The 27,116-nt window shown below is 44.7% G+C and overlaps 1 protein-coding gene across 3 annotated transcripts; it reads left to right on the top strand.

Annotated features, from left to right (window-relative positions):
- Positions 1–1,626: 1,626 nt before the first annotated feature.
- Positions 1,627–25,885, top strand: Adat1 (adenosine deaminase tRNA specific 1). 3 transcript variants are annotated; one of them, XM_036186853.1, is made up of 10 exons: positions 1,627–1,668; positions 3,745–3,948; positions 4,216–4,284; positions 6,933–6,987; positions 7,751–7,881; positions 12,176–12,779; positions 15,550–15,695; positions 17,244–17,343; positions 23,727–23,813; positions 25,174–25,885. In XM_036186853.1, the coding sequence occupies exons 2-10, from the start codon at positions 3,756–3,758 to the stop codon at positions 25,307–25,309; spliced, it is 1,521 nt and encodes a 506-aa protein (XP_036042746.1). In that variant the 5' UTR covers positions 1,627–1,668; positions 3,745–3,755; the 3' UTR covers positions 25,310–25,885. The 3 variants fall into 3 exon arrangements, with proteins under 3 accessions (XP_036042746.1, XP_036042748.1, XP_036042747.1); XM_036186855.1 differs by lacking the exon at positions 1,627–1,668 and adding an exon at positions 1,725–1,895; XM_036186854.1 differs by lacking the exon at positions 1,627–1,668 and adding an exon at positions 2,347–2,407.
- The last annotated feature ends 1,231 nt before the right edge of the window (positions 25,886–27,116 follow it).

The following is a 27,116-nucleotide window of genomic DNA, read 5'->3' as shown; positions in this document are numbered from 1 at the left end:
ACAAAACAAAACAAAAAAAACCTCTGGAGGTCTTGGAACTCACTTTGTAGACCAGGCTGGCCACAAACTCACAGAGATACACCTGCCAGTATTAAAGACGTTTGCCACATCACCTGGCTTGTAATTTGGGAGGGGGGGGAATGAGAGGTGGGGGAGACAAAGTTTCTCTGTAGTTTTGGTGCCTGTCCTGAATCTCGCTCTGTAGACCAGGCTGGCCTTGAACTCATAGAGATCCACCTGGCTTTGTCTCCAGAGTGCTGGGATTGAAGGTGTGCGCTGCCACCGCCTGGCCGTAATTTTTTGGTTTGGTTTGGTTTTAATTTTTTGACAGAGTTTCTCTGTGTAACAGTCTGCCTGTCCTGGAACTTGCTTTGTAGACCATTCTGGCCTTGAACTCACTGAGATCCACTTGCCTCTGGGCAATGCTGGGATTAAAGAGGTGCAGCACCACTGCCTGGCTCTATTTTTATTTTTAATTATGTGTGTGTGCATTATAGTACAGGTGCCCTCTGAGGAACCTGTGTTGGAACCCCTGGAACTGGAGTTACAGGCAGTTGTAAGCTGTCCAACCAAATGGATGCTGAGAACCAAAGTGCAGTTCTGAAAGAGCAAGAAGTGCTCTTTTTTTTTTTTTTTTTTTTAAATAAAGATTTATTTATTTATTATGTATACAATGTTCTGTCTGCATGTGTCTCTGCAGGCCAGAAGAGGGCGCCAGATCTCATTACAGATGGTTGTGAGCCACCATGTGGTTGGTGGGAATTGAACTCAGGACCTCTGGAAGAGCAGTCAGTGCTCTTAACCTCTGAGCCATCTCTCCAGCACCACAAGATGTGCTCTTAACTCCTGAGCCAACTCTCTTAAGTCTCATCTGCAGCTGTAGTTTTTGAACAGATTTATATTAATGTCTGTTCAATACTAGGCATTGTTCTGAAATATTGGAAACACAGCAGTGAACAATCAAATCACTACTTCCATGGAAATTACTTCTGTTTTCAGGGATTGAGCAGCAAGTTGATAGAGAACCGGACAAGATCAAGTACATGTTCTTTTTGGTGTGGGCGCACACTAAGAAAAAACACCGAGGTCTGGAGAGATGGCTCCAGAGGTCCTGAGTTCAGTTCCCAGCAACCACGTGGTGGCTCACAACCATCTGTAATGAGATCTGGCGCCCTCTTCTGGCCTGCAGGCACAACACTGTATACATAATAAATAAATCTTTAAAAAAGAAAAATAGAAACACCGAGCAGGGGGTAAGAGGACTGTGGTGCTATTTTACATACAGTAGACAAGGGGCAGGATATGTATTCATATGTGTACATAGAGTAACAAGGGATGTTACCCCGAAGAGAAATGAGCGAGGAGCCATGTCATCCGAGCCCACGATAGTCATGCAGGATTTGTCAGAGGATCTGATCATACTCCTGTTCAAAATTCAGACGAGTTTCAAGGTAAGTCTGTTTTGAAACCTTACCTCACTGCACAGGCAGGCGGCTTCCTCCTCACCTCAGCACATCTTGGCTAGAACTGAGAGGACTTGGCTCCGCTCCAACCCAAGGACTACAAAGACCAGCGTGCTTCGCGAGCGGAGCTTGCGCGAAGCTGTCGTTTAGCGCGTCACTTCCGCTGCGCAACCGAGTTCTTTGGCGAGCGTGGCGGTAGAAAGGGGTTCGTGTGGCGGGAGTGGTGGAGGGTGTGGGCCGTGGCGCGCGGATCACAGGGTCTCAGGGCCTCCAGATCGGCGTCTCGAGGCCGGGTCTACACAGCTGGCCTTGTGCGGGAGGAGGCTGTGAGGACACGCGTCCTCTGCTCCCGCGGGGAGGGGTCTCAGGGTCCTGCTCGGAGCTCCCGTCCCTTGGAGCCCCACCTCCGGGGAAGGAAAGCTGGGAATAGAAGTGGGTTTTTCCGCTTTTTACGACTATTATTTGTGGACAGAGAAATGCCTGTTTGAGTTCCTTCGTATGAAGGAATTTTTCAAGGTCTTTAAATAGGGTTTGTAGACAAGCGTTACAGAATATGGAAACATTCAACAACCCCGAGCGTGGTCCTTCAGTCTGCTGCCTGAATGACGGGATGGAGTTTGGGCTGCTTTCTCCCGCTTGGCTTTTGTAGTTTTTAACATGCACCTCTAGTTTAATTGTCAGTTGATGTCAGGTGTCTACCTTTATAAAATAAACTGTTCTGTGCTGCCTCCCTGGAGCTAACAGGATTCTAGGATCTTCCATGCTTATGTTCCTAGAAATACAAGACTTTCCCAGCACTCAGGAGCAGAGGCAAGCGGATCTCTTTTGAGTTCAAGGCCAGCCTGGTCTACAAAGTGAGTTCCAGGATAGCCAAAGATACAAAGAGAGATCCTGTCTCGAAAAAAAAGAAAGAAATACAAGACTTCTCTGCGTTGGACTTTAAAGTAACTATCTGTCAGTCCCTGCTAGAATAATCATTACTATTTACTGCAAAAATAAATGCAACTTGCAGAAGTTGTAGAAATTTCTTGCAGAAACATCACATCTGAGCTCAGTAAAAACTATACTGTTGTTTGTGCTACAAATGCTCTGCTGTGTCTAGCCCTCATATCACCTCGTCTAAGAAGCTTTTCATATAATCACGTAAAGTCAAGCTATATCCAGTGAGCACTAACAGAGCCAAGAGTGGGAGACTCTGCAAACCTCTCAGGCCTCTTTCAGATCTGATCAGCTAATGTTTTGTTAGTTTGTGTCTAAGTGGCTTTATGTGCCCCTTACGGTCCTTCCCCTACCGACTCAAGTGTTCCAGATCACCAAATGTATTTCGTCATGTCAGTCTCAGCCGACATTGTTAAAGACGTTTGCTTTTATAAGTATTTATAAAATATGTTAAGTACTGGCCAGGTGGTGGTGGCACACGCCTTTAATCCCAGCACTCGAGAAGCAGAGGCAGACAGATGTCTATGAGTTTGAGGCCACCCTGACCTACAGATCGAGTTCCAGGACAGCCAGGGCTGTTACACAGAGAAAACTTATCTTGAAAAATCAAAAAGAAAAAAGTGTTAAGAACTATTATCCATGATTTCTTTTTTTGCCGGGGGTGGGGTGGGGAGTTGTTTGTGTTTTTCAAGACAGGATTTATCTGTGTAGCATTGGCTGCCCAGGAACTTGCTCTGTAGACTAAGCTGGCCTTGAACTCAGAGATCTGCCTGTCTCTTACCCCTGAGTGCTGGGTTTAAAGGCACTCACCACCACTGGCCAGCTATAATCCATGTTTTAACAGATGTGAAAACTAAAATAATCTACCCAATAATCACACAGTTAATCTGTGGTAACCCTGGAATTGAAACCTAGAAAGTACATACAGCTCCATGCCCACACCCTTAAGTACAACTGTTGTGAAAACACCCAGTGAGAGACTTTGGAAGTTTGCTAGAGTGAGTAGGTTGACTTGTCTGTTGGGAAAAAAAGGAAAAGAACATCTGTCCAGAAAGTAACTTTGTAGGGTGAAGATCTGCCCAAAGCAAGCTAATATTTGAAAGGACAGTGTAGAACATAGTAAATCCAGATTCATTCACTGGTATAACATAAGTTGTTTTAATCTTGAAGCAGTAACATGTCTTGTGGGAGTTTTGGCTCTCGCCTGTTTATTAAAGATGGGAGGGAGGGAGATTAGTAGGCAAACAGGATCCTTAGTCTGAGCACTCCGGCTACATTCGAGACTGCTGAGGCTCTGGAGTGAGGCTCTGCCTTACACTGGTTTTCCTTTCTATTCTGATAGCTTTGGCTTTTATGATGGCCTCAGCTCCAGCTCCAATGTGGACAGCAGATGAGATTGCTCAGCTGTGCTATGCACACTATAGTGGCAAGCTGCCCAAGCAGGGGAAGCCTGAGCCGAACCGTGAATGGACTCTGTTGGCAGCTGTGGTGAAGATACAGTCTCCAGCTGACCAAACTAGTGACACCAGTGATAAGGAAGTGCAAGGTGAGACCTTTCCTCCCTGTCAGCAACCACAGACTGTGCCAGGTCAGTGCCAGACTGGATGTGAACACTAGTGTTGGGTGTTTTCCCACGATCTCCACCAGGTGGCGCAAGACTTCTGGCGGTGGCAAACTCAACTGTGGAACTGCAGTCCTGGTAGAGTCCACCTGTGGGAATCCTCTAGAGAAAGGAGAAATATGGACGTATTCAACCTGGACACTGGGAAGCATTCAGCCACTGAGACTTAATGATTTCTTTTTTTCCTTTCAGTGACAAAGGAGGTCGTCTCAATGGGAACAGGAACAAAATGCATAGGCCAGTCCAAGATGAGGAAGAGCGGTAAGAAGGAAGGGCTCTCAACAGTTATCTCTGCACAGGTGTCCACACTGACCTTTAGTCTCCTTGTCAAAGAAAAGGGGCTACACTGGTTAGAGTGGCCGACCCCTCATTTCCTACTGATCGTCCTTCCCATTGGAAGACTATTTGTTTTTTAAAACGAGAATTCAGAGCCGAACTTGGAAGTGCATGCCTCTGATCCAGCACTCCAGAGGCTGTGGCAAGAAGTTCGAGACTAGCATAGTAAACATCTTGCCTCGAGGGGAAAAAAAAAGAAATAAGTCCAAACCAGAGCAAAAATCACCAGGAACATGCTTCTAAAAATCAGTAATTGAATGTTTAAACTGAAGGTCCCCTGAGTTTAATTGTTCCACGTTCTATCTAGAAGGAATTAAGGCAGAGTAGAAGGAGGGGGAAGCAGCCTGAATGGTTTCTGAAGCCCCAGAAAGCAATCTTGAATTCAATAGACCTTTGTGGATGTCCCTTACATCCTCCTTGCCATATCTCCTGCATATGAGGGAACCATCTCAGGTCCCCAATGGAAATGTATCACCATGAGCATGAATACAATACCATAGTATGAGTATACTCCATCCCTGATGTACAGATGGAGGATTCCTGTAGATGGTGGCTACAGAGCCCACCAGCTACAGATAAAGTCTAAGAAGAGCTTAACCAGCTTAGTGAAACCCCTTGTCAGGGTTGGTTGCCCAGGCCTTTAAGCCCAGCATTTTGGAGACAGAGACTGATGGATCTCTGTGGAGTATCTAGTGAGCCCCAGGCCAGCTAGAGCTACACAGTAATACCTTGTCTGTCACCAAGCCACAAGCTAAGCTTGCTTCTCAGGACTCACATAGTAGAAGGGGAAAACTGACTTCCATCCACATGCATACTGTATCATGTGTACACGTCATGGCACATGTATACAAAATAAATAGATGACAATAAGGTATCTTTTTTAAGAAGTTGAAGGACGTTAGGACATAGCTCGGGGCAGTGCGCTTGCCTAGATGCATAAGGCACTGGACCCAGTCCTCAAGCACTTAAACAATTGTCTCTAGAAATCAACCAGAGGTTGCTGTGGAATTCATTCATGCTGCGGAATATTTGTTTAATGATGCAAAGATGTGCTGCATTCTTTTATATTGTATTTGTTTAACTCTATGAAGCTGTGTTACTTGGCCTGTCTAAAACACCTGATGGTCTAATAAATAGCTGAATGGTCAGTAGCTAGGCAGAAGAAAGGATAGGCGGGGCTGGTGGGCAAAGAGAAGGAGAAATCTGGGAAGAAGATCAAGGAATGAGAAAAGAAGGAGAGAGGATATAGAGGCCAGCCACAGCAAGCCATGGAGTAAGGAGTAAAGAAAGGTATATAGAATAGAGAAAGATAAAAGCCCAGAGGCAAAAGTTAGCAGTGGTGGTGCACGCCTTTAATCCCAGTACTCAGGAGGCAGAGGCAGGGGGATTTCTATGAGTTCGAGGCCAGCCTGGTCTACAGAGTGAGTTCCAGAACAGCCAGGGCTACACAGAGAAACCCTGTCTTAAAAAATCAAAAAAAGAAAAAAGAGGGGCTGGAGAGATGGCTCAGATGTTAAGAGCACTGGCTGTTCTTCCAGAGGTCCTGAGTTCAGTGCCCAGCAACCACATGGTGGCTCACAACCATCTGTAATGAGATCTGGTGCCCTCTTCTGGTGTGCAGACATACATACAGGCAGAGCATTGTATAGATAATAAATAAATCTTAAAAAAAAAAAAAAAAAAAAAGCTGGGTAGAAACAGGCCAAGCTAAGGCTGGGTATTCATAAGTAAGAGTACATCTCTGTGGGACTATTTGGGAGCCGGGTGGTGCCCCCCCCAAAGGAGTGAAATAACAACTACAAGAGGTATTTTGTTCGCTTGATTCACTTGGTTTATTTGTTTTTTGGTTTGTTTGTTTGTTTGTTTGTTTTTTATTTAGTATTTTGAGATAGGATCTCAGTATGTAGCCAAGGCTTATCTAGAACTTGCTATGCTGTTCATCATATTCCTGCCTAAGCCACAGATTATAGGCACCATGATGGACCCAGCAACCAATGGCAATTTTGTACCCAAGGTACTTCAGCATTGTTCAGAAGTGTTTTTAGTCATCACCACATAGGGTGGGGTGGGGTATTCTTGGCATCTTGTGGGTAAAGGATCCTGTACATCCTAAATATTTTGTTTGTTTGAGACAGGATCTCTCTATGTAGCCCTAGTGTGTGTGTGTGTGTGTGTGTGTGTGTGTGTGTGTGTGTGTGTGTGTGTGTTTGAGACTAGGTCTCTCTGTGTAGCTCTGGCAGACTTAGAACTCACTGTGTAGACCATGCTGGCCTTGAACTCACAGAGATCCACCAACCTATGCCTCCTGAGTGCTGGGATTAAAGACATGCACCACCACACCCACCTCATCCTATATTTTATAGGCTTTCCCCCTACAACAAAGAATTTTATTGTCCCAAATGTTGAGAAACTCAGGCTGCAAGTACATCACCACTAATGACTGTGACACTTTCTCACAAAACCCTCGAGGAGGTAACATGGCCATCCTGAGTGCTGGCAGGGTACTGCTGTATTCTGCCTGGTCCCCGAGATCCCTGGCTTCATTTAATCCACATCTCCTGTCTTTGCCACAGGAGACATTCTCAATGACAGTCATGCTGAGATCATAGCCAGAAGAAGTTTCCAAAGGTAAAGTCATACTTCCAAAGAGTAGTTGAACATGTCTGGGGGGTGGGGTTTGCATTTCTAATGAGCTCGAAGCTGATATAGATTGTGTCACTCTGAATTGCCAGAGTCCAGATTAGTGTTCCCAAACTTGAGTATGCCTCAGAATCACCTGTTAAAACCCAGGGTTCTTGCCAGGCAGTGGTAGTGCACACCTTTAATCTCAGCACTGGGAGGCAGAGGCAGGTGGATCTCTGTGAGTTTGAAACAGCCTGGTCTACAGAGTGAGTTCTAAGACAGCCAGGGCTTTTACACAGAGAAACCCTGTCTTGAAAACAAACAACAAAACAAAAAAAACCCAGGTTTCTGGGGCCAGAGTTATAAGCTTAGTAATGGAGCTCTTGCCTAGCACATCAGACCTTTGGGTTCAAACCCTGGCCCGGGGATGGGAGTGGACAAGATAGCTGGACCTACCTCCAGAGATTCTGATTTCAGTAGATCCAGGGCGAAGCCTGCAATCTTCCTGACCTTTACAAAGGACTCATTTCTATCAGTCTTAGAATGCCAGATCATTACCAATCTCATTGTTCTTCTTTCCTGTAATTGCCCAGCAAGAGCTCTCTTTACCACAGAAATTTGTTTATTCTTTGTCCTCCATTTAACTCATTTTATAGTGCTGGGAGTCAGGCCAAGGGTGCTGCATATGCTAGGCCCTCGGTGTGTGTGTAAAGTAGCCTGAGCTGCTTCCCCAGCCTAAGTGTTCATTCTGCTGTCTTCCAACCCTCAGGTACCTTCTCCATCAGCTCCATTTGGCAGCCGTCCTGAAAGAGGATAGCATCTTTGTGCCAGGAACTCAAAGAGGACTGTGGAAGCTCAGACCTGACCTGTCTTTTGTGTTTTTCTCTAGCCACACACCCTGTGAGTATAGTCAAGCCTTAGGAGTAATGTTGCATTGACTGCTTCCTTTGGCTTATCTCACTCATAGAGATATTTCTCCAAAAACCTTGTGGCTGGATAATAGCTACAACTAATGGTAGTGATTATTTATATACATTCTACCAGGGGAAAGCAGAAGGCGGGTATAGGGAGGTGAGAAGTCATCTACTATTAGTTCTCAAAGTCAAGATTGGGCAGCTTCAAGCTTAACCCCACAAAGTACAACATAGTTATTGGGGCTCAAAAGCCCAAAGTCTTACTACAGTAACTTATCCTAAAGCCCATTTTATTCACTGGAGACAGATATTTTATTGATATATTTAGGGAGAGGCTGTGTGTATGTACATGTCCACTATATACACGTGGAGGTCAGAGGACAACTTGTTCTTGGCTTCCACTAGGTGGGGTCTACAAGTGGAACTCATCAGGCTTGGCAGCAAGCACCTTTACATACTGCGCTAGCTCACCGGCTTTTGAGACAGGTTTTTACTAAGTTGTCCCTGCTGGCCTTAACCTTAATATGCAGGCCCAGGTTGGCATCGAGCTTCAGCAAACTTTCTGCCTTGGTCGCCCAAGTGCTGGGAATGTAGGTGTGCTTCCCCACACCTAGGGTTTTTTGGTGTGTGTGTGTGTGTGTGTGTGTGTGTGTGTGTGTGTGTGTGTGTGTGTTAAGATAGTCCTGCTGTTAGTCCACCTTGCCTTGAACCCCTGAAGTTACAGGAATGTGGCACCATGTCTGTCTGGAACAAGTGTTCTCTATTACTCGACACAATGGGGCGTACTAAGTGTAAAGCAGTGAATAAGGGCTGGGGAGAGAGCTCAGTGGTAATGTGCTTGCTTAGTGTGAGTAAAGACCTGGGGGGTAGATCCAAGGTGTCAGCCTTCTAACACACTACACGGACCAGCGGGCCCAGGGGTGTACTGATCTGTGAGCAGCTGCAAAGCAAGAAGAATCCAGACTGTGTAGTGGATGATTCAAAAGTAAAGGTTTCAAGGGGTTTTTGTCTTGCTTTAAGTGAGGGGATGACCGTTGGAGAGAGGGTAGAGGTCATTCATGAGAGGTAGGCGACCGAGTAGATGGAAGGGAGATTTAGGAGGGCAGTGGTCAGACTCTGCGGTGTTGTGAAGGAGGAGGCAGAGATGGCTTTGGAGAAATGGCGACAGTGTGCTGAGAGCGGGAGAAGAATCGCTGTGGAGTGGGCGGAGGCTCTCTCTCCGTTAATTGTGGTAACTGGCTTTTTGTTTTTAAAGATCTTAAATAAGAAGTTGGCAACCCTCTGTTAATCTTAAAAACTCTGGAAATTGTTTTGCTGGAAAAAAATCTTCAGTCACTGATGTAATCCCCTGCGTTCATGAGTAATCTGCATGTGGCGCCCCCTCCCACCCCACCCGTGGTGTATCTGCAGGAAGGAAGCACACTGCCTAGCAAATGTGACTCTCTGGCTCCCTTGACATTTACTTCTCATTACTAATTAATAATTTGGTGTCTTGGTTAGCTACTTTAGACTCTCTCTTTTGTATTTTATTAGTGTGAGTCAGCCTCTTGAACTCAGGCGGCTGTCAAGATCACATCTCTGTGCCTACAGAGTAGGTGGTGGACCCCGGTGAATTCTCCAAAGTTGCTGTCACCTTGCAAGGTCCCTGGAAGTCAGCCAGGCAGCCTCTCCTGCGGCATTTCTCCTTCTGTATCCCTCTAGTTTTTCCCACTCTCGGGTTATAAAGACCACAAGGATATTCTTTACGCACTGAAAAGGCAACACACATTGGGTTGGTTTGAAGAAATAGCCCCTTCTCAAGGGAGCACTGTGCGTTCCCCTGACCTCAGGTTTTCTCGGGTTCCTGTGGGCACAGAATAGATTGCACATCTGTAAACCAGCAAAGGGAAATCCTGGAGGTTTTGGAAACACTGGTGTGTGTGGACTGGAATTTGCAATTTATTGTGGGTTCTTACTGTAGGAATATACATCATAAAATCCCTAAGATGAGGATATTTTGAATAATGATTATCAAGTTTACTCAACCATGGAATAAGCCACTACTGTATTCCAAGGCATTTACAGGATACCAGTCCTCAAAATGCCCTTGGGAAACTTTTCTCATTGCAAATCAGTAGTTCTCAGGCTGAGGTATGTAGCTCAGTGGTAGAGTGCTTGCCCAGTATTCACAAGACTTGGTTGTGATCTCCAGTGTCACAAAACAAGTCTTTGCCTAAGGCAGGTGAGGTACTCAGTGGTTAAGGACACTGACTGTTCAGTTCCCAGCACCCATCCTGGGCAGCTCAAAACTGCCTGCAAGTCCCGTTTCATGGGACCCAAGACCCTCTTCTGGCCTCTGTAAACACCTGCACACATGTGAATATGAGACAAACACATATACTTCTTTAAAATGTCTTTTTTTTTTAAAGGCTTCCCTTAAAACTGTAGTTCTTAGCTGAGGATAGTTTCACTTCAGATCCCATGTGTTGGGATTACATGTGTGTAAACAGACCAGCTCTGGAGACACTTTTGATTGTTGGGATTACATGTGTTCATAAACAGACAGGCTCTGGAGATACTTTTGATTGTTGGGATTACATGTGTGCAAACAGACCGGCTCTGGAGACACTTTTGATTGTCAGACTGGAGGACTGTTAGCTCTAATGTATAGAGGCCATCATACAGGATCACTCCGTGGCAAATAATTACCTGACTCACAGTTTCATTAGACCCAGGCATGGGGACACACTTGTGATTGCAGGACTTGGGAGGCAGAGGCAGGAGGTTCAGACATTCGAGGCCATCCTCAGCTAATAGGGAGTTTGAAGCCAGTCTGAGGTACAGGAGGTGTTGTCTCAAAAGAGAAAACAAAAATTTCATGAGTGTGGAGATTGAGAAACCCTAGTCTAAACCAGTGTTTCTAAAACTTCTTTGTGGTAGAAATTTCCATAATTCTCTCATCAAGAAGTTTTAATTCATGGAGTCTAGTAAAGAGGTTTCATCAAGACCTCAGTGCGTTTTGTTTGTTTGTTTGTTGTTTTTATTTTTAATCTGAGATAGGGTTTCTCTGTGTAGCCCTGGCTGTTCTGGAACTCACTCTGTAGACCAGGCTGGCCTCGAACTCAGAGATCTGCCTGCCTCTGTCGCCCAAGTGCTGGGATTAAAGGCGTGCGCCACCACCAGCCAGCTGACCTCAGCAGTTTTTATTAGAACTTTAGCACAGGCACTGGTTTTTGTTTATTTGTTTATATATATATATATCATTAATTTTGTAAAATACTTATTATTTACTTATTGTTATGTGAATATGTGTGTGCTTATGTGAGTTTATGGGTACCACTTGCATACAAGTGCCAGCAGAGACCAGGGGTGTCAGATCTCCTGGAACTGGAATTAAAGGAGGTTAGAAACCACCTGATGTGGTTGCTGGGAACTGAACCTGTGCCCATGGGAGAACAGCAAGTGCTCTTCAACACTGAGCCATCTCTCCAGCCCTAATGTTAATTTAGTGTTGAAGAGAGAAGCATGGCTGTGGAGGTCTCATGTGTAAAGTTTTTGCCATACAAGCTTTCCACCATTTATGGCAAGGTTGCATTACTAGAACCCATGTAAAGCCAGACACACCAGCACATGTCTATAATCTTACCAATCTTATGACAAAAAGGATTGCTGCCATATGCAGCAGGGAACATGATCCCGTGTCACACAGAGGAAGGTGAGTACCAATGCCTGCAGGTGTCCGTTGACCTCCACACATGTGCCACAGTTCGTGCATACCTGTGTGTTGTGTGTGTGTGTGCGGCTTTTGGTTTTGTATGTACTTGTTTCTTTTCTAGTGGTGGTTACAATCACGCCCGGGCTTCATGCTCATTAGACCTGTGCTTTACCACTGAGCTTATCCCCTCTCCCTCTTTTCTCACCTCAGTTCAGCAGGGAAAACAAATTGACCTTGGTTTGAGGACACGGTTCTCTAACTTGAGCTTGCATCAGAATGGCCTGCTCAGCTTATGAAAACAGACTTCTGGGTCCCACCTTCAGAGTTTCTCATTCAGCATGTCTATTAAGTCCCAGTAATTTGCTACACACACACACACACACACACACACACACACACACACACACACACACACACAGTGTTGAGGATTGAACTCAAGGTCTCCTGCATGCTAGACAATCACTCTGCCACTGAGTTATCTCCCCAGCCTTACAATTTGCATTTCTAATTCCTGTGGGACATTCCTGTCACTGGCTGGGGAGGCTCATTCTGAGAATTCCTGGTTAAAGGGTCCCCTCTCATGCAGGTGGGGATGCCTCCATCATTCCAATGCTTGAGTTTGAAGAACAACCTTGCTGTCTTGTCATCAGAAATGGGGTCAACAACTCACCTGTGGAAAGGAGTGATAATCTAGAGGATTCCAAAAATAAAAGGGATTGTGAAGACCCTGACAGCCCTGTAGCCAAGAAGATGAAGCTTGGAACTCCTGCCAGGGTGCTCTCCAGTGGCATCGCTCACCATGGGATGCAGGAAAGTGGTACAATCAAACCAGATGTCAGCAGCTCTAATCTCACCACGGAGGACCTGGATGCTGCCAATGGAATAGCTCCAGGTAGTTTCAAAGTGGTAGATGTGTATAGAACAGGAGCCAAGTGTGTTCCCGGAGAAACTGGAGACTTGAGAAAGCCAGGTGCTGCCTACCACCAGGTGGGGCTGCTTCGAGTAAAGCCCGGCAGGGGAGACAGGACGTGCTCCATGTCCTGCAGTGACAAGATGGCAAGGTGGAATGTCCTTGGATGCCAGGGTGCACTGCTGATGCACTTCCTGGAAAAGCCCATCTACCTGTCAGCTGTGGTCATTGGGAAGTGCCCATACAGCCAGGAAGCCATGAGGAGAGCGTTGACTGGCAGGTGAGGGGCTGTGGGGAGGGCACTAGAAGGTATGCAAAGAACCAGGAGAGTCTCCACCTGCCAACTCAGCAGTGGCACATTTTGGCACTTTTTTCTAAAGTAATATGTAAGAAAGTATAAGTCTTAGGTTTATATATACAGTAACTTAAAAAGAAAAGGAAACCAGAAATGCTCTGCCATTGGAAATTAAGTGATTTCTTTTGTTAAAAATAGCATTGATGAATATTTTATGTAGAAAGATGTTTGTGATGTTTAAAGAGCAATTTAGAAGATGAAGTGAGCTCCATCCTGGTCTTAAAATATGGATGTGCACAGAAAGATGTAGGAGGCTGTAGATCGATAATTATCTCTGAGTCATGGTGTTATGGGCTGTTCTTCTCTGTTATTGCTGTACATTATCATTTTTCTACTGTGCATTTCTACAGTAAGCAGAATAATTGCCAGAGCTGGGGAATGTATCTCAGTTAGAAGAGTGCTTGCCTAATTTGAAGGAAGCCCTAGGTTGAATTTCAGCACTGCATAAAACTGGCCATAAAGGCATAGACTTCTAATCTTAGCGTTTGGGAGGAGGAAACAGGAAGATCCCAAGTTCAAGGTTACCCTTAGCTACATAGGGAGTTTGAGGCCAGCCCAGGCTACATGACCATTATACTTTAAATAAAATTTAAAAAAAAAAAAAAAAAAAACCACTAAATAATCTCTGTGAATTTGAGACCAGCCTGGTCTACATAATGAATACCAGGACAGCCAGGGTTACACAGAGAAATCCTTTCTTGAAAAAAAAACAAAAACAAATATTAGTTTGTTGTTTGTTGTTTCTGGTTTTTTTTGTTTGTTTTTTGTTTTTTGGTTTTTTTTTTTGCTTTTCGAGACAGGGTTTCTCTGTGTAGCTTTGCGGCTTTTTCCTAGAACTCACTTAGTAACCCAGGCTGGCTTCGAACTCACAGAGATCTGCCTGGCTCTGCCTCCCGGGTGCTGGGACTAAAGGCATGTGCCACTACCACCCGGCCAAATAGTAGTTTTAATCTCAGTACTCAGGAAGCTATAATGGGGGAACTCAGTTGAAGGCCAGTCTAGGTTTCATAGCAAGATTCTAAATCTTGGCAAATTAAACAAAGATCCTGTTTCAAGAAAAGATAAACAGTGATTGCTGTACACATGACACAGGTGTGTGCTATAGTAGATGAGGGTTAGAGAGGCATCATGGGGACATAAGTCTGGGCAGCAGATTCCAAAAGCAGCACCCCAGACAGATCCTAGTGTTCCTACTCCTAGGCACACACCCAAGAGAAGTGGAAATGTACAATCCCACTAAAACATTCACAGATGTTTATAGCAGCATGCTAGGAATAGCACCAAACAGAAGCAGCCCAGTACTGCTCAATAGATCCATGAGCAAGAAAGACTTCATGTATGTCCAGAAATGGTGGCGCAGGTCTTTATTCTCAGCTTCTCGGCACTTGGGAGTCAGATGCAGTTGTATCTGTGTGAGTTTCGAGGCCAGTCTGGTTCCAAGACAGCCAAGACTGTTACACAGAGAAACCTTGTCTCAAAAACTAAAACAAAACAAACAAGCAAACAAAAGCAGTGTATTCAAACAAACAAGCAAATACTGTTCATTGTTAGGAAGTCTTGGAGTACGAAACATGGTGGTACTCAGCCTATAATCCCAAAACTTGGACAGGAGGATCAGAAGTTACATTAAGGTCAAGGCTAGCCTGGGCTATATGAGATCCAGTCTCAAAAAAAAAAAAAAAAGACGAGTGTGCTGATACATGCTACAACATGAGCAAACTATTAAAATACCATGCTAAGTGAAATAAGCCATGCATGTTTGATTCTGTTGATGTGAAATAACCACAAAAAGTAATTACAAGCCGGGCAGTGGTGGCGCACACCTTTAGTCCCAGGACTTGGGAGGCAGAGGCAAGTGGATCTCTGTGAGTTCGAGACCAGCCTGATCTATAGAGTTAGTTCTAGGACAGTTAGGGCTGTTACACAGTCAGGTACATAGAGATCCAGATTTGTGGTTACCTGTGGCTGGAGAAGGGCATGGAGCATAGTGGAGGCTGCCAATGGTTATAAAGTTTCTGAGATTTGAAGTTCCTATCTGTGTATTAGATTTGCATCATATGAGCAACTGGCTTGTTCAGAAAGCGGGGGTGGGGGGATGGGGTGGGGGGAGGGTGGTAAGTTTTGAAGGATTTCTTAGGAAGCCTGTGTAAACAAGGTAAAGTTTAAGTTTCTCAAGTGAAGAATGAAATTTGAGATTTCTGACACCACTGATGGCTATTAACTCAGTTTTTAGTTATGCCTTTAGACCAGTAAAATGGGATCTTTTTAAAGTCATAGAATTCCTGCTGGGGCTGGGGATATAGCTCAGTTGGTAACTGCTTGCTAGCAGACGTAAGACTGTCTGTTTGATCCCCGACACCTCGTAAAAAGGGTGGGTTATCCTGTACACCTGTAATCCCAGCAGCACTCAGGAGGTAGAGGCAGGGGGATCAGAATTTCAAGGTTGTACTCTGCTGTATTTCAGGTTGGGGACTATACTAATTGGGATCCTGTCTCAAATAAATAAGTAATAAAATTCAAAAGTTCCTAATGTGTGGTATCTTGGCATTCTTCACTCCCCATTTCAATAAGTAAACTTGTAGATTCACTCGGCTACTAAGGTCTTTGTCTCTCCTAGGGCTTGGGGATGATAAGCTACTCTCTGAGTCTTCTTCTCTAGGTACATCTAAACTGAAGGCATTTCCCTCCTCTTTAGGTGTCAGGAGATCTTGGATTTACCCAGAGGCTTTGGAGTTCCTGAACTGAAAATAGAGCAGTCGAGTTTGCTGTTTGCACAGAGCCGCCATGCAGTGCAAGGGCAAAGTGCTGATGGACCAGGCCGGCTCGCTCCTTGTGGGGCAGGTAAGGGGTCCAGGTTAGCTGACCCTGGAGTGACTGCTCTGACAGACTGTCCTAGGACGACAGTGCTGACTAACCCGTGTGTTCCTTGGTAGACACCCACATAGGGTTGAGTGTATGCCCTGTGAGATCCTAGCCAGGTTAGGTACCTGTCTTAGCCTTCTTTATGGCCTTTATTCTTCAGATGAGAAGAATATTGCTTGTCATGCCTATTATGAAAATTAAGAAATTATATTTACACATTTATTCTGTGTATTTATTAAATGTTTTAATCCCAGAATTCCTCTCTTTACAGCTAATAAAATTATCATACATTTTCAATGAAATTATAAGCTAGGAGCCAGTGAGATGGCTCAGCAGGTAAAGGCACACTTGCCAACAAACCTGATAACTCGAGTTTGATTCCTGGAACCCACAGAGTGGGAGCAAAGAACCCAGCTCCCCTCAGGTTGTCTTCTGACCTCCACATATGCACCATGACATACATATGCCTCTCCCAATAACATTCAATTTAAGCTATAATAATCATCATCATGAACTACTGGGTATGGTGGTGCATATCATAAATCCCAACACTTGGGAGGCAAAGGCAGGTGGATCTCTGAGTTCAAGGCTAGCCTGGTCTACAGGACAGCCAGGGCTACACAGAAAAACCCTGTCTCAAGGAAGAAAATGATGAACCGTTTGATATCATTGAACCCTGAGGAGCCAAGCATCAGATCCAACTGGGTTTTGCTGTCACATCTAACTTTCATGGTGCTGTAGAGGCAGAGAAATACTTTTGTGAGTGAAAATATTGTAACATTCATGGGAAACTACAAAGGTTTCTATCTTTTATTTTGACCCCAACTCTCCAAACATGTCACCCTCCCTCCTCTTTCATGTATGTGTTTGCGCTCTCGCGCTCGCTCTCTCTCTCTCTCTCTCTCTCTCTCTCTCTCTCTCATTTGGTTTGCTTTGGGGTTTGTTTGTTTCTTTTGCTGTGGCCTGCTGAGTCCAGGTAGTGCTGCCTGATGAAATGTTGACTCATCTTAGCTGGAGTTTTGCAGGTAACCATAGCTACAGTAAGCTCCTGAGTGTGGCAGCCATCAAATGTCTAGAGAAGAACATTTCACAGCCCTCCTCCCCATCCTCCAGCTCTCTCCTTCATTTCACCTCTTCTTCCGTGTTCCCTGAGCCCTGGGGTGGGGATGGAGACAATTGTATGCTTGCTCTCAACACTGTGGCCAGTTATGAGTCGGTATTAATGGCTGCCCACTGCACAGAGGAAATTCTCGGGCCGAGATTGAAGGCAGCACTGATCTAGGAGTAGAAAATGTTTTGTTTTTAAAGATGTATTTATTTATTTATTATGTATACAGTGTTCTGCCTGCATGTACACTTGCAGGCCAGAGGAGGGCACCAGATCTCATTACAGATGGTTGTGAGCCACCATGTGGTTGCTGGGAATTGAACTCAGGACCTCTGGAAAAGGAGCCAGTGCTCTTAACCACTGAGCCATCTCTCCAGCCCCCAGAAACTGTTTTAATCCCAGAATTCCTCTCTTCACAGCTATCAGCTGGAGTGCTGTTCCTGAGCATCCTTTGGATGTGACTGCCAATGGTTTTCCACAGGGAACAACAAAGAAAGAAATTGGAAGCCCTCGGGCCAGGTACAGCTCACTGGGGCTGGGGGGATGGTATCTGTAAACTCACTCTTCCCTATCCACCTCTGAGACTTTTTCATTTCCCCTAAAAGGAAGCTGCCTGCTCCTCCTCCTCCCTAGCCCTTGGAAATCCCTCATTTGCTTCATTTACTTTCTCCACATGCTCCTGTCCTCTGGACACTTGTATAAATGAATTGATTTACTGCGTGGTCCTTTGTGTCTGCTCCATCCACGTAGCATGTTACCGCGTGGTCCTTTGCCTGCACAGTTCACTCATGTGCTGTGGATTGGCACTTCCTTCACAGATGGCTAAGTGGTGTCCGCTATATAGCAATGCCTCATTTGACTTACCTCTCATCAGTGATGGCTTTTGGGGATTTTTTTGCTTTGGGCTAATTATGAGTAGTGCTGGTGGGAACAACTGGGTGCCTATTTTTGTATACTTTAATTTCTCTTAGGATTGTACAGAGGAGTGGAATCGCTGGGTCTGTGGTAACCACATGGATAGCTTTTCAGGAATGAGTGAACCATTTTCCTAGCAGCTCCACCATGGTCAGGTCCCAAGAGGAGTTGCCTTGCATCCTGTCTGACGTGTAATGACTGTCTGTTAAGTATGAAATGCTCTCTTCTTGTCTTTCTCTGCATTTCCCCCAATGACTAATAGTATGGGCATCTTGTTACATGCTTACTAGCCATTTGTGTATCTTCTTTGGAGAGATATTTGTTATCATTCCTTGCCCATTTCATAATTAGTTTGTCTTTAGTTTTAATTTATAAGTTACGTTTATGAGTCATGTCAGAAGACATTTTGTCTGATTCAATTCTCTGCTTCCACCATGTGGGTCCCAAGGACCAAACTCCTCAGGTCTCTATGGACCAAGTTGGGTTTGAACTCACAAAGATCCAATCCACCTAGGTATGTGCCACTGTACCCAGACCTTTTTAACTTTTTGTTTTGTTTTGTTTTGTTTTTCAAGACAGGGTTTCTCTGTAGCTTTGGAGGCTGTCCTGGAACTTGCTTTGGAGACCAGGCTGGCCTCAATCTCCCAGAGATCCACCTGCCTCTGCCTCCCCAGTGCTGGGATTACAGGCATGTGCCACCACCGCCTGGCCTTTTTTAACTTTTTAGAAAAGATTTTGTTCATTCTATGTGTATAGGTGTTTTTCCTGCATGCATGTGTGTGCAGGGCCCACAGAAACTAGAAAAGGGTGTCAAGAGTCCATAGAACTACAGTTGTTACAGACAGTTGTGAACCATTTTATGGGGGCTAGAAATTGAACCTGAATTCTTTGGAAGATCAGCCAGTGTTCTTAATCCCTAAGCCATCTCTCTAGCTCCCTTCTTTTTTTTTTTTTTTACTTTTGATGATGCTCTTTAAAGCACAAAAATTTTGAAATTTAATGAAGTCAAATTTATGTACTTTTTTCTTTGGTTGTACTCTTGGATTCTTATCTAAGGAATCTTATGTAATTCAGAGTTACAAAAATGTACTACTCAATGTTTTTGTTTTGTTTTGTTTCCAGCCATCTTTTGTACTTGTTAGGAAACCTGTGTCAGCCTGAAAGCAGGATGTGTGAGCAGAGCAGGTCATGAGAGGTCAGGCCTGCAGGCTTCTTGCTGCACTCTGGCTCTGTTGTGAGTGACAGACTCAGGCTCCTCATCGGCCCCACTGTAGCTTCCATTTGCTCCTTTGCTCAGAGTGGGGGAGTGTTAGTCTGCCTAGAGTCTTTACCTTCATACTTTAAAAGCTCAGCTCAACTCCCAACACCTCCTGAGTTAAAGGAATCATTTCTCTCTAGATTCTTTTTTTCTTTTTTTGGTTTTTTGAAACAGGGTTTCTCTGTGTAGCTTTGTGCCTTTCCTGGAACTCACTCTGTAGCCCAGACTGGCCTCGAACTCACAGAGATCCGCCTGGCTCTGCCTCCCAAGTGCTGGGATTACAGGCATGCGCCACCACCGCCTGGCCTTCTCTCTAGATTCTTATGGTGCTGTTCTCCAGCTTGTCACAGTACTTACTGTATAATGAGGGTCTGTGGATAGACAGTGTCTTAGCTAACTTTCTGCTGCTGTAACAAATCGCCATGACCAAGGCAACTTAGAGGAGGAAGGGTTTAATGAAGGCTCACAGTTCAGAGGGTGAGTCCATGGCCATCACAGTGGGGAGCGTGGCAGCTGGCAGGCTGAGAGCTTACATCCTTGTGTAGAAGTAGGAGGCAGAGAGAGAATGTGACTGAATCAGAAGGTAGACTCTGCAGGGCAGCAGGGATAGATGGCCCAGTATTTAGATCCTGTCACTGTTTCTTCCAGGTGTATCTGAGCAGATCACTCCGCTTGTGAGCTTACTTGTCAACTGTAAAGCAAGGTTAGCCAATGTGAGAATTAAGGTAGACAACTTGAAATGGCATCTTGCTAAAATTGATCTCCCTTTTAACCAGCTAATGATCTTTGTAACATTATTGTGTTCAGGAATTAGAGCTCACTTTTTTGTTTGGTTTTTTTGTTTGTTCTTGAGACAGGGTTTCTCTGTAGCTTTGAAGCCTGTCCTGGACCTTGATCTGTAGACCAGGCTGGCCTCAAACTCACAGAGATCCTCCTGGCTCTGCATCCCAAGTGCTGGAATTAAAGGCGTGCGCCACCAACACCCAGCTAGAGCTAACTTTATACTAAGACCTTCAGCTGCTGGGAGAAGCAGGCTCCTTACTGCTCATCTCTTAGTGGCTGTATTGTGAGGCCACCTCTGGGAAACTCTGGGGATCTCAGATGGCGTTGTTAGAGATGCAAGAAAGGTATGTTTACAAACACTGGGATAATAACAGGAATCACATAAAAGATGCTCATTTTAAGAAGCTTGACTTTACTCTGCCTCATAGAGGCTAATTCTCTTTATTACAAAGAAAAAACTCTGTGCCATTTGAGATACTAGAATATACTGGAAAGATCATGAAACAGCTTAGTGAATTGAGAAGAGGTTTATAGCCATCTCCCCTATCCAAGCCATGTACATGCCAGCAATCACCCTACCACTGAGCTATACTCCCAGACTCTAATTTGCTTTATTGGCTAACTCTTTCTTTGGAGTGGAAGGGAGCTGATGATATAGCTCAGGCAGGCTTTGGGCTGGATCCTGCCTCAGCCCCTGAGTGCTGATATGTGCATGCAGTATCTTACCATTACTAATGAGATGACTTCAGTGGGCAAACATTCAGAGTTCCTCCTGGTTCTCCAGGGAACAGACTATTGAGAGCCTGTACAGGTGTGTTCCCAGGAGGGTATTAGGCTGCCGGCACTAGCCTCGGCACTGTGCCACCATGATGGAGGTAAATAGATCCCAGTAGACCTCCTTCCAGTGAACTGGGTGACATGTTGAGCCTTGATGTGAATCTGTACTCCGGGTGGTATAGTATAAATGAAATGTCCAATATACTTCACTAATACTCAGTAATAAACCGGGCTTGGGGGTTGGGGATTTAGCTCAGTGCTAGAGCGCTTGCTAGAGCCCCTGGGTTTGATCCTCAGCTCCAAAAAAAAACCCAAAAAACAAAAAAAAAAAAAACCAGGCTTGGTGGTGCATGCTTTTAGCCCCAACACTTAGGATGCAGAAACAGGCAAATATTTTTCAAGCTGAGGTCTTGACTAACATGATTTTATTAGTAAATACATATAGCCAAATGATAAAATCATTTATAATAAAATTACTAGATACATGAAAATTTAACATTTTTGTTGCCTGCCTTTGCGGTATGCTCTCCCTAATGTTTAACGGGTGACTGTGTTCTTGAGTATTAATTTTCTGTGTAGTAATTAATTAACCTGGGCTTGACTGGCACTGTTAGATGAACATGTGCCAGTATTTGGTTATATGACTTGTCTCAGTCCCAGGAGACTGTCTCAGCTGCAGAGTCTCTGTTGGTGCATAGATTCTTTGGGCCACTCTATTCAGGTGGGGAGAAATAAACTTTCTGAGCTCTAGGAGGTTTGAGGCACATCTTTCTGGTACCCCTGCAGTCACCCAGCACTTAGTTATATCGAAAGCCTCCTGTTTGCAGTACTGACTTCCTGCCAGACAAACTCACTTTGTATTCTTTATGGCAATGTAAGCTACTGATTTCTGAAAATCCACATGCTTTAAGTGGGATTTGCGGGGAGGTGGTCAGGGGTCAAAATAGGTTTTCTCTGTGTAGCCCTGGCTGTCCTGGAACTCACTCTGTAGATCAGGCTGGCCTCTGCCTCCCAAGTGCTGGAATTAAAGGTGTAGGCCACCACTGACCAGCCTACATATACAGTTTTACACACACACACACACACACACACACACACCTATTTATCTTCTTCTGTTGTTCTATTTATCCCTATAACAAAACCATACTCTTTATGCCTTTTTAGATAGTCTCTCTCCCCACCCTTCTCTCTCCCTGTCCTAGATTGTCCTTGAATGCACAATTCTGCTCATCCTACCAAGTACTGGAACTGTATGTGCACCACTACTCCTGACTCAAAACACACACTCAGCTCTAGCTTTAAATAAGACCACCTCTGTCAGAGGAAGTCCCCATGGCATGTCCTTCAAGAGTGTCCTGTCTTGGCCATTCTTGGATTTTAAATCTAAAGGTCAATTTGAGAAAAATAGGCATATTTCAGCATTGCCTTTCAGACCAGAAACAAGGCCGCTCTGCTAACCACTATCCCGATAATGGCTCATCGGAACATGGACTGTGGCTGTATGTAACACTCCTGCCAGTCAGCGCCTTGTTCCCCAGATTGGGCAGTTTTAAGTTCCCACTTATTTAGGACTTTCGTTTGTTTGTTTTGGTTTTTGGTGACAGGGTTTCTCTGTGTAGCTCTGGTTGTCCTGGAACTCACTCTGTAGCCCAGGCTGGCCTCCAACTCACATATCCACCTGCCTCTGCCTCCCAAGTGCTGGGATTAAAGGCGTGCCGCCGCCACCACCAGCACCTGGCTATTTAGGACTTCTTGAAATTTTTTATTACATTTATTTATTTTTGTGTCTGTGCATGTATGTACTTACTGACACTCACGCCATAGCATGTGTGTTGAGGTCAGAGGACAGCTTTTGAAAGTTGGTTCTCTCCTACCATGCAGGTCCCATGGGTCAAACTCAGGTTGTCATGGCTTCATCCACTGAGCCATCACGCCAACCCAAAACTTAGTTTTCTTTTTTTTAAAGATCCATTTTTATTTTATATCTGTTTTATTTTATGAGTATTTTGCCAGAATGTATGTGTACCACATACGTGCAGTGCCCACAGAGGCCAGAAGAGAGCATTGTATCCCCTGAAACTGGAGTTACAGACAGTTGTGAGCCATTCTATGGGTCCTGGTAACTGAACCCAGGTCCTCAGGAAGAGTAGCACATACTCTTGATGGCTTAGCCGTCTTTTCCGTCCAAGGTTTATTTATTATTTTTCATTATTTATATATGTTTATGTATGTTTGTGAGTATGTGCACATGAGTACAGGTACCTGCAGAGGCCAGACAAGGGTGGCAGACCCCCTGGAGCTGGAGTAACAAGACAGTTGTGAGTCACCTAATACGGATGCTGGGAACCAAACTCAGGTTCCCTGCAAGAGTAGCAAGTGCTCCCAACCACTGAGCCATCTGCCTAGCCCCAGTTTTTCAGTTTTCCTATCAGTAATGAAGAATGAACCTAGAGCCTGATACATGTGCAAGGTAAATGCTCTAACCCTGAGCAATACCCAGCCAGCCCTCAAAAAACTTTCATAATTTCATTTTAAAAACTTTTATAAATTATTTTAATTTTTGTAATTTCCTTATATACATCTTTCATACCCCCATTAGATTTATTCTATGAAAGTTTGTTAGTTATCTGTTAATGTTTAACAAATTATCTACAAAAAAGCTGCATTAGATAACAATAGACCTTATTCTTCAGTTTCCCCTGACTTGGAATAAAAAAATGAATTTAATAGGTGATTGTACCTCGGAATTTGAGAGGTCAGTAATTATCATCTGGGGTTGCAGTCCCCTGTGAGCCTGAATGGGGTGGAAGGATTTAATTTTAAAAATGCTTGGTCATGTGGCTAGTAGGTTAGTGTCACTTGCCAGCATTCACAACACAGATCTTTAGAGAGGCAGGGTGTGGTGACCCATGCTGTAATCTTAACACTTGGGAAACTGAGGTAGGAGGCTCATGATTCAAGACCAGCATGGCAACATATCAAGACGTTTTGTCAGAGGAGGAGGCAGGAGGGAAGAGGAAGAAAGAAGGGGGGAGGGACTGATGAGACATTTTGGGTTGGATGGGGGATCTGGCACATCCTCCTGAGCACTGTGACGGGGCCGAGTGTCTCTGATAGTGGCCTGGCACCTAGTTCTTAGTGAGTGATGTTACTTTCTTTTTCTGAACAGATCCAGAATCAGCAAGGTGGAACTCTTTAGATCATTCCAGAAGCTGCTGAGCAGCATTGCAGAAGACAAGCAGCCGGACTCTGTCAGGTGACACTGTCCATCCCTCTGTCCTCCTGTCTGTAAAGACTTCTGCTTGGTTCTGGCTTGTGCATGGTGAGACATCCGGCAGGTGACTCACCTACTCAGCAAGCCTGTGGGTGCTTACTACTTACCAGAGAGTGGGCGCTTGTGTTTGTGTCAGTGTCTTACCTGAGTTATGGAGGAGAGGCTGTTCTTGCAGTAAACACAAAAGGGTAAGAGGAAGGTTCTGTTTTAGTTTTATCTACTTACACATTGATATACTTATTCTGAGATAGGATCTCACTGCCCTGGTTGGCCTGAAACTGAAACTCACTATAGAGGACAGCTTAAGCTCAAACCCACAGCAATTCTCCTGCTTCAACCTCCCAAGTGCTAGGATTACAGGCCTGATTTCTTTTTCTATTTTATCATTTGACTGATTGGCTGACTTTATGATGCTGGGAATGGGGCCCAGAGCCTCTGTTAGAAAGCTACACCTGTTTTTCAGGAGCACAGAACTTAAATACAGCTTGAAATTATCAAGTTCATGGGTCCCACCTCTTTACTAACAACAACAACAACAACAAAAACTGATTAAAATAAAACTTAAGTCAGTATTTACTGCAAGAACCCTCAATCTCCTCTTTTTCTCTTTCCATTTTTTCTCTCTACCTAACAGCCCCGCCTATCCTTTCTCCTGCCTTGCTATTAGACGTTCAGCTCTTTTTTAGACATCAGGTGTATTAGAGAGGCACAGTAACACAACCTCACAGAGTTAAACAAATGCAACATAAAAGAATGCAACACATCTTTGCATCATTAAACAAATATTTCACAGCATAAACAAATGTACCACATCAAAACGTCTTGATATGTTGCCATGCTGGTCTCAAATCATGAGCCTCCTGCCTCAGTTTCCCAAGTGTTAAGATTACGGTTGTAATATTCTACAACAAATTACAACTGTTCAGAGTGTCAGACATTTTTCAGCAGTCAGAGAGGTTAAAGGGTGTGAATGTTCCATAATGTTCTTATAAAAAGAAACAGAGCCAAGAAGGTTCTTAATCTCTAGATCCTCTGGAGGAAACTTTAAGTCAGGGCTGAGGTAGACAGCTCAGTGATGTAGGAGGAGACTGTCTAGCATACTTGAAACCTTGTATGATCCCCAACACCACAAAGAAAAGAAAATTTTATCTAATTGGACAAGAGCCATACATACTAGTGTTCTGTGATTCCAACCTGCCTTAGCATGTATTGCTTTAACCCGAATTCCCTGTAGAGGGAGCAGAGTGTTGTCTCTGCTCCTGCTCTGCTGTTTGAATCTGTCCAGTTGCCCTCCGGGTGAGCACTCCAGTGAGAACTGTGCTTGCTGACATGTGTGCATTAGGGTGCAGAAGCTGGACACCTATCAGGAGTACAAGGAGGCTGCTTCCACCTACCAGGAAGCCTGGAGCGCACTCCGAAGAAAACAGCCGTTTGCATCCTGGATCAGAAACCCACCTGACTACCACCAGTTTAAGTGAAATCTTGCTCACATCAGGACCCTTCATATTCATCTGCCTCCCTTCATGCTGAGCAAACCTCTGCTTTTCTGGTGGTCAAATCAGAGAAGAAAGAAATGCCTTCCCTCAGTGCTGCATCTCTTTGGTGTCCTACAGATGGAACCTGGACCTTACTTGATTGGAGTAGCTCCTTGCTAAAGTGGTTTCTCGATACTGACTGTGGTATCTGCCTTCAGTAGTGCTTTATTGGTGCTCTGTACTGCAACATCAGAGTTTGGAACACGATGCTTTTTAAAGTGATCTGCAGCAGCTCTGGGTATGTTGTTCTACACTGATTGGGCAAATATTTATTGGGCTGAAATATTAGAATGTCTGGAAACTTTGCAGCTTCTCCTGGAGTAGTGAACATGTACACATTCCCAGCCTTCCTTTGGGAACCATCATTTCTCAGTCCTCAGCAATCAGATGTAGTTGAAGTTAACTTTACTCTCAGACTCAGCACAGGACTAGCCTTGGAAAGCTCTGTCCTCAGACTATCAAGAAAGGTTTGGTTGGGTGGTGGTGGCGCACGCCTGTAATCCCAGCACTTGGGAGACAGAGCCAAGTGGATCTCTGTGAGTTCGAGGCCAGCCTGGTCTCCAAAGCGAGTTCCAGGAAAGGCGCAAAGCTACACAGAGAAAACCAAAAAAAAAAAAAAAAAAAAGGTTTGTTTGGTTTGGGTTTTTGTTTTTTTAAGACAGAGTCTTACTTTGTAGCCTACACTGTCCTTGACTTTCAGCCCTGCATCAGCCTTCCAGGTGCCAAGATGATAGGCATGAGCCACCATCATAACTAACCCAAAATATATCATTCTCTCTTTCCCTCCCTCTCTCCCTCTCCTTCCTCTTCTTCCTACTTTTCTTTTTGAGACAGGATCCTTTCTATAGCCCAGGCTGGCCTTCAGCTCACTATGCAGCCAAGGATGACCTTGAACTCTGATCTTCCTGCCTCTGCCTCCAAGTGTGCCACCATACTTTGCTTCCGGTATTCTCCTCTGATCGGTGTTGTGAGAGCCACTATAAATGTAACTGCCAGTAGTCGCCATCCTTTCCTACCACACAGAGACAGCCAGCTGAGCATGAAGGCAGCCGGCACGCACCACTGCTGCTTGACAAAGTCCCAGCATTTGAGTGTTGCAGAGCACACTTCTCCAGCACCTTTTCCTTTCACGTTTAATGAGTCTCAACACTAATGCCTTTCCTTTTGGGAACTTTTGTTCGTTCAGGCTTTGGTAAAGGGTAAAAATGTGTACAATGGTAGCCTCTCTAAACAAAATAATTCTTTGGAAAAAAATCCCCACCACGGTGGAACCAGGAATTCCATTGTGCCCTCTTATTTACACCAAGAACCGGAAAGTTAGACATTTACTAGACACACCTGATCCCAAGAATGAAATGCCTACAATTCAGACCTAGAGCCTGAGGCCATTAAGGGCAGTTTTTTGTTTTTTTGTTTTTTTGTTTTTTAAATATTTATTTATTATGTGTACAGTGTTCTGCCTGCATATATGCCTGCAAGCCAGAAGAGGGCGCCAGATCTCATTACAGGTGGTTGTGAGCCACATACGGTTGCTGGGATTGAATTTAGGACCCCTGGAAGAACAGTCAGTGCTCTTAACTGCTGAGCCATCTCTCCAGCAGCAGCACCACCACCACCACCCCACTTTATTTTTTTGCAATTGTTGTATTTTGAAAATGGTTCTGCAGTTGCATTGGCACACAGAACCAATGTGCCCTACAGCAGGTGAGAGAGACACACCATGCAGATATGGTAGGTGGCGGCCAAGAGG

This window comes from Onychomys torridus, chromosome 5 (genome assembly GCF_903995425.1).
Source record: "Onychomys torridus chromosome 5, mOncTor1.1, whole genome shotgun sequence".
Classification (NCBI taxonomy): domain Eukaryota; kingdom Metazoa; phylum Chordata; class Mammalia; order Rodentia; family Cricetidae; genus Onychomys; species Onychomys torridus.
This window is presented reverse-complemented; position numbering and strand designations above follow the sequence as displayed.

Bases quoted from the DNA above. Each gene is read 5' to 3' on its own strand.
- Adat1 (XM_036186853.1), top strand. From the start codon at position 3,756: ATGATGGCCTCAGCTCCAGCTCCAATGTGGACAGCAGATGAGATTGCT. The intron at 6,988-7,750 runs GTAAAGTCATAC...TCCAACCCTCAG, and splicing joins GCCAGAAGAAGTTTCCAAAG to GTACCTTCTCCATCAGCTCC. The intron at 12,780-15,549 runs GTGAGGGGCTGT...CCTCCTCTTTAG, and splicing joins AGGAGAGCGTTGACTGGCAG to GTGTCAGGAGATCTTGGATT.